Source organism: Toxotes jaculatrix, chromosome 22 (genome assembly GCF_017976425.1).
Source record: "Toxotes jaculatrix isolate fToxJac2 chromosome 22, fToxJac2.pri, whole genome shotgun sequence".
In the NCBI taxonomy this organism is placed as follows: domain Eukaryota; kingdom Metazoa; phylum Chordata; class Actinopteri; family Toxotidae; genus Toxotes; species Toxotes jaculatrix.
In genome coordinates this window covers 13,576,231-13,583,195 of record NC_054415.1, presented here as the reverse complement: position 1 = coordinate 13,583,195, position 6,965 = coordinate 13,576,231, and the positions used below count along the sequence as shown (strand labels likewise).

General features: G+C 40.0%; 2 protein-coding genes across 2 annotated transcripts; one reads left to right on the top strand and one right to left on the bottom strand.

Moving 5' to 3' along the window:
- Positions 1-111: 111 nt before the first annotated feature.
- fgfr1op2 (FGFR1 oncogene partner 2) lies at positions 112-3,489 on the bottom strand. The gene is made up of 6 exons (XM_041030437.1): positions 3,193-3,489; positions 2,256-2,392; positions 1,912-2,029; positions 1,360-1,502; positions 1,054-1,167; positions 112-595 (listed from the first exon to the last, which is right to left on the bottom strand). Exons 1-6 carry the CDS (start codon positions 3,215-3,217, stop codon positions 458-460), a joined length of 675 nt encoding a protein of 224 aa, XP_040886371.1. The 5' UTR covers positions 3,218-3,489; the 3' UTR covers positions 112-457.
- A 12-nt stretch (positions 3,490-3,501) lies between these two features.
- On the top strand, positions 3,502-6,291 carry med21 (mediator complex subunit 21). Its single transcript, XM_041030438.1, has 4 exons — positions 3,502-3,595; positions 3,969-4,083; positions 4,730-4,830; positions 5,587-6,291. Exons 1-4 carry the CDS (start codon positions 3,524-3,526, stop codon positions 5,764-5,766), a joined length of 468 nt encoding a protein of 155 aa, XP_040886372.1. The 5' UTR covers positions 3,502-3,523; the 3' UTR covers positions 5,767-6,291.
- The last annotated feature ends 674 nt before the right edge of the window (positions 6,292-6,965 follow it).

The window sequence follows — 6,965 nt, the reverse complement described above, 5'->3', positions numbered from 1 at the left end:
CAATATGTAACAACAACATGTAGTGAAAGTGAGAAGTTGTGCACTTGCACAGGCCACACAGTGATCTGGGAACCTGTGCCATATCAGACATATTAACTCAGAGACAATTTTATGTTCACTGATTTATTTTAACTCAAGCCCTTCTTTTACTCATTCACACTTAAAATCCTTGCAGGCACCACAGGTTCATGCATGCTGGCAAAATTAGCAAACATAAGTACCAACAGAAAAAAAAAGAAATAAATGAAAAAAATGTGTGCACACTGCTTGTGTCTGAATCACCAGACATGGATGGAACTCATGTAGCATCATGCTGTAAATACACCTGGAGAACGGGGAGGATCATTGGAAGAGTCTTTAGGGCGAAAGGTGAAGTGGTTTGTGGCAACAGACTGTACAGACTGTACACAATAGTGGCAGCAGTTGGGGGGGAAGGGGCCAGACAGTGACCTTGGCTCTAACTTTTTCGTAAGCTGACGTCAGCACTGGTCAGCAATGGCGACAGCGACGTGCTCTCTGATGCATCTTCTCTCTTTAGGACCAGGAAAGCCTCGCGACTGATTCCCAGCAGCTCTCGAAGCCCACTGTTCTCCAGCTAAAACACACACATACACAATCATAGGTTCAGATGAAACAATGCTGCAAAATCTATTACCACCAATGCTGCACACTGGTGGAACCAAATAAGTCGCATGACAAAATACACCACGGACAAGATTAGATCACTTCTCAGTGTGAGAAAATGTTTGCCAACGTCTGCAATCATTACTGGCTTTTCAAGCTTGGATTTATGTGGACTTGTGTGTTGTCTCTCCAATCACACTGGGTCCTTTAGTTTCTCTAACTATTTTCAAGTTGAAGCAGTGTCATCTACTCGCAGCAGTTGATAGGTGTATTGGCTATGCATTCAGATCTCCTCATTGTATATTAATTTGTCACTTTTGTGCACAAAGGTCTGTATCCCCATCAGAGTTTTATTTCGATGACAGGGGGTTTTGTGTATTTGGAATCCTTGGGAGCAACTGTGCAACAGGGTAGAATATTTGCTTTTACCTCTAGCTGTTTAATCCTCTCCTCATCCTCACATATCCGCCCCTCATCCACCTCTATCGCCTTCCTCATCACAGTGGCCATCTCATTGATCTTGTCTATATGCGCCTGCATTTCCTACAAAAGAACAAAGGTAAAACAAAACATCAATAAAAGGCCAGGAGTGCTTCTGTATTGAATGTCCATGCAGCTCAAAAGATTTTGTTCAGTTCACAATCACCTGTGAAAGTTGAGAAAACATGTTCTATTGGAATAACTGAGACTTCCAAAATTACCAGTTGCTAACAGCAACAGCTGGTCTTTACTAACCGTGGTGTGCTGCTCTTTCAGCTGGGTCACAATGGCAGGATCATCCCTCTTGCTGGCCATGAGGAGCCTGAACACCTGCTCCCTGTACTTGGTCATGATGAGCTCTAATGCAGACTGGTGTTCCTCCAACGATGTCCTTAGCTCTGCAGGAAGAGTAAACAGAGGTTTGGTTTGTGTTGGAGACAACACTGCAAAAAACTCCTACAACAAAATAAGTCAGCTTCTAGTCCTCTTGCTGTGATTAGCAACCACATCTCTCTTATTTAACAAAAAAACAGTTTTGCAAATGGTAATGACCAATGTGACTTGGCTCCAAAAACTGCTTGATGATTAAACAAATATGCTTGATGGATTAAACAAATATGCAAGTTTCCTGGAACACAAAACAGCCTAATCAATCAAATAAAACATTATAAATTAAATGCACTGTTTAAGCGAAGAACATGCGATTTTATGTCAAACCAAAATTTTCTGGCATCAACATCAAAGCTTACCCTTGGATCTCCATGGAAGATATTCAGCCACATGAACACAAAAATGTCATATACCAACCTTTGTTTTCCTGCTGGAGTTCTCTGATCTGACGGTTTTCCTGCTGGATTCCAAGGACCAGACTGGAACGAGGCCGATGTCGTGCAACCTGGTTCAGTGAATCAATCTCCTCCTGGTACTGCCAACAAGAAATAACCAAAACAGCTCCCAATGAGCAACTGAAAGGTTTCAGTCTAAAATTTTAGACAGATCATAATTGGTAAACAGTGCTGAACTAGATTTACTGTCAAATCATTTTTTCAGTTTCAGCTGGCTTTTCAAATTAAAAACATTTTTTTTTTAATTACACACAATAAAATGAACATTCCTATCCAGTCAACACCAAGCATCATGTGACACCCTACCTGCTTCATGGCCTCCACTCGCTTGTTGAGGGATGTTGTCTGTTCAATTAACATCTCAGCAGCGTTGTCATGGTTACGAAGCCTTTCCACTAATGATCTGGCATCTGCCAAGACCTTCTGTAAGGTACAGTTCATGCCTGAGAAGATAGGAGTAATCAGTACAAGGTATTATGAAAGTTTAATGACCACAGCATTCTAGTTTGGATAGAGAAGAGTGAACCCCTCACTTTATAACTGGATAATATTGCCATCTAGAGTTGGGAGATGTGTCAGTCAGACCAATCAATTTAACGCATTATAAATGATCAGTAAAAGCTGAGGTAGTGTGTTCACTTTTCATCTGTTTCACTAAATGCCTCTGATGATTGGTTCAAAGTTCTTCTTCTCAAGTAAAGACTGAAACTAACAAAAACTTAAACTCCCCATGTGTAGATCTCTAGATTGCATCCAGTTCATCCGCAAAATAAAGGAAATTAACATCGACTGGTTACATCAATAACCGAAATGAAGTAAAAAAAAAAAAAAGACACGACTTAAAAGAATATTAACCAAAAACACAACCTGTGTTACTTTGCTCGTTGCCAACTTCGTCACACCTTGGTTGACAGCTGCTGTGTCAGCTAATTCGCTCTAGCTAACATTAGCGTGTTGGCGATATATTTAGTTACTGGTGCGCCATGTTTATCCTAACTGTAACAAACATTTATATACTCAGTGTGTCTGATTCTGTTAACCGACTAGGAATAACGCACATAAGTCGAGCACAAACAGAAGTCTTTGCTAACTTATGAGCTGACTTACTAACCACAATAAAGCGGTTATGCAAATCCACTTAAAGCTCATATTACAAACATGTTGGTATGACTGATCAATCAAATGCCATTCAGAATAGTTCTAATTAACATTAGACAATTAATTACAGAATAAACTGCTGTACCTGGAGAACTCAAACTGCAAGACATTGGAATATAGCTAGCCCGTTGCTTCCTGTTGATGTTTGGTAGCTAACATTAGCTACAGGCTAACATTAGTCCCCATCAAGAAACAACAAGTAAAACCTCAGATGCGGCTCTATTCTCTTTTAAAACACAACGAGATATCAGCAGATATGGACTCGCTGAGTTGAACACTCCCCTTGTTGGCAGTAAAGACTGTCTTGAGCTGACATTACCAGCTACAGCTCATCTAAGCGATAGTATGTCAACCTAAGCCTCCAAATACCGTCAAAATCTGCGAGATTTTATCAGGACTTTCTCGCGACAACGTTAATGTTTCGGGATTTTGCTAAAACAGAAAACATGGCGGACAGGCTAACGCAACTTCAAGACGCTGTCAATTCGGTAAGGTAAAATTTGAAGTTTTTGACAAGTAGCGTACCTGAATAGCCAGCGACTTAAATAACAAATATGCCTGGTAGTGTCATTTGATGGTATTAGCTACTGGGAAACAGTATCCCCAATATTCCAGTAACCTGTTAAGATTGCTACATCCACGGCTAGCTAACGACCAGAGGCCTGTTTCTCGAAACAAGCACAGCTTCAGGTTATGTTACAAACTCAAAACACTTGCTGCAGTGTTGCGGTGTTAAAACATTGGAACCTCAAAATTACGCAGAACTACGAAATAGTTAACGGGTAGCTAACTGTCAGTGTCAACAGCTAGCTTCCTTGAATGAAGGCGTAATTCACCAATGGTAGTATTTTGTGTGTCCAGCTTGCAGATCAGTTTTGTAATGCCATCGGCGTCCTGCAACAATGTGCTCCTCCTGCTTCCTTCAGTAACATCCAGACGGCTATTAACAAGGATCAGCCTGCAAATCCAACCGAAGGTGGTATATTTGTCCTGCTTTCCCATTTCTTTGTTTGCTTTTTTATCTTATCATTTAGTGTATCTTGTCTCTCCATCTTATTAAATTGGTGGGGTGTTGTCAGAAATAACTGGTCTATAATGACACATAATAAACTGTTTCTTTTCCAGTAGCATCATGTATATGCAAGAACCCACAGCAATTGTATGAACCATTTTCTGAGTTTGGTGTTTCAATTAGTATAGGGAGAGAAAAAAGTGTTATTCTTGGCTCCCTTTTATTTCATTATATCTGAACATTTTTTTGTCATCCTCCTACATACATGTATCTGTATTGTTTCTCTGTATTTCTCAGCATTTTCCCTGAAATTTTCCCTTGTTGCATTTTATATTTCTTAATCCACATCTTTAATCTACCCCATTTTACCAGTGTCACTAATGCTTCTCTGTCTTCCCACACTTATCTGCCCTGCCAGTAAATATTTCTCCAACTCACCTTGCTTTCAGCTTAGAATTTTCTGAATGTTACTGTAAATATTTCTATAATTCACGCCTTAGTATTAGCACTTCTATTTAAGGAAAATATTTGTTCATTATGACATGCATGTTGTTTGTAACCTTGTACCATGTCTTTGGGTTTCAACTTTTTTTTTTTAATCTTTGTTCAGAATATGCCCAGCTGTTTGCAGCCCTGATAGCCAGAACAGCTAAAGATGTGGATGTGCTAATCGACTCTCTGCCCAGTGAAGAGTCCACGGCAGCTCTGCAGGTCAGCACACACACACACTAGCATCTTTCTGACAGTCATTTTTATACTCAGTTTTTCCTTAAAACTCACAACTTCAGTGTAACTCAATAGGACCTATTAACAATTTCTACAGCACTCAAGCTTGTCCTGTCATTTGAATTAAGTCATTATGAAATGTTGCTGTTAGCGAGACAGAGGTTTAAACAGCCAAAAGTTTTATTGGATGAACACACTAAAGCCCAGTTTGTGTATGTATAGCTTTCAGCCTGTAGAGGGAGCCAGGTGAACGCCTGGACAGCTGCTTTGGCTATTGACAGCTCCCGACTCTGAACAGCAGACTGATGTCTACTCATGGGTATAAAACAAGCAACCAAGTGTTTGTAGTCTGTTTATGGACTTAGGGAGGGGAATTAAGAGTTTATTGATACCACTGCCATTATGAATTCTGCCTATTGGTCCAATTCTTCATAGGTTCCCATAACTATTTATGCCCAGTAATGGACATGCTGCTTGGCTGGGAAGGAGCGGCCATCCTGCAGAGTGTTACATACATGGCATTCCTGGATAAGCCTATGTTGTGTACAAAGATGTTTCAGTGTATTGCCCGTGTTTCCACCTTTACTTGAACTTACCATTTTACAGGCATTACACTGTTTCCCACAAGTTGTGGGAAACAGTGTAATGCCTGTTGTGTTGGTGGATGGTGCGGCATGTGACACACAGTGCATGAGACCTTTTTATTCTAAATGAATCCGACCTGCTGCGACCTCTCGTCAGGCGGCCAGTCTGCGGCAGCTGGAAGAGGAGAACCATGAGGCAGCAGCTCGTCTGGAGGAAGTGGTTAACCGTGGCGATATGCTCCTTGAGAAGATCCAGAGCGCTCTGGCTGACATAGCTCAGTCTCAGCTTCGCACCCGCAATGGAGCACCAAGCCAGCCCTCGCCCGCCGAATCCTGACCAACAGCATACGTAATACAATTTTGGACAATTTCACTCATGTTTTGACTCATAGTTTTTGCCCTCAGACACCAGCTGTAAGCCTCAAAACACTCACAGACAGGCTGAACGTCCTCAAGTGTGTCTGAGTGGAGAGCACTAGATGCTGACCAGATTTGTGTGGATGAGTTTCTTTCACTGGTTTGGAGACCAGTAATTTGACTTAGAAAAAGTTACAAAGATGTCTTGGCCTGAACCTCACTTGGAGTAAAAGAAGACATCTTCACATACACATTGGTTTGTTTGCAGACTTTTTTTTTGGATACAAAAAATTTGGAAAAATACTTCATCATGCTAAAACAGTTTGTCAGATTTTGTATGTTTTATGTACAGTATGTGTTGTATATTGAGGGTTTTTTTGGTAGATATTTATGAATTAAATGATCATAATTCTCATTTTGGCTGCTTTAAAAAGTTAAATCACTCACTTTTCTGTATGTGTGTGATTTTGTTCTTCCTTTTTTTTAAAAATAAAACTTCAACAAACGTTTTGGGGATTTCATTTGTTGAAATCTTACAAGACCACCAATGTGATATCTTTATGTCAGCTGATTATTAGTTTGATTCATTCTTCTAATCGTTTTTCAATATAAGGACTTTTCTCTGTGTAATATGGAGAATTTGTGGTCACAAGCGATGCATTCCTGTCATTGGACACATGACTAGATTTATGATAAAAATCCATGAGAACAGCATCAGTTTATTATATTGTCAGTCTTTAATCCTAAACAGCTGTGTTGGCTTATTGTACAGTATCAGTCCTAAGCAGCAACTACAGATATTTTATCAAAGAATTACACAAAAGATAATAGATCTTCACTTATTAGAAAAATGGCCTCTTCTAAATGAGCTGATGTGCTTTTGTTGAATTGTGTTGAAATGACCTCGCTTCCTGAGTGTAACCACACTTCTGTGTTGAAATGACCTCACTTCCTGAGTATGACCACACTTCTGCTTTTTAGGGAAGGACAGCTCATGTGCCTTAGACCTGATGTTTCATTCTCATTCAGTGTTGGTAATTCAAGGAATGAAAGTTTATTCTGTTGTTTTCTGTCATTGTTGACGCCAGCACCTGTTAAACAACTGAAATATGCATATATGTGTGACAGCTTAACTCACATAAGTAATATTTGAACAGCAGGACATTCCTGGTAGAAACT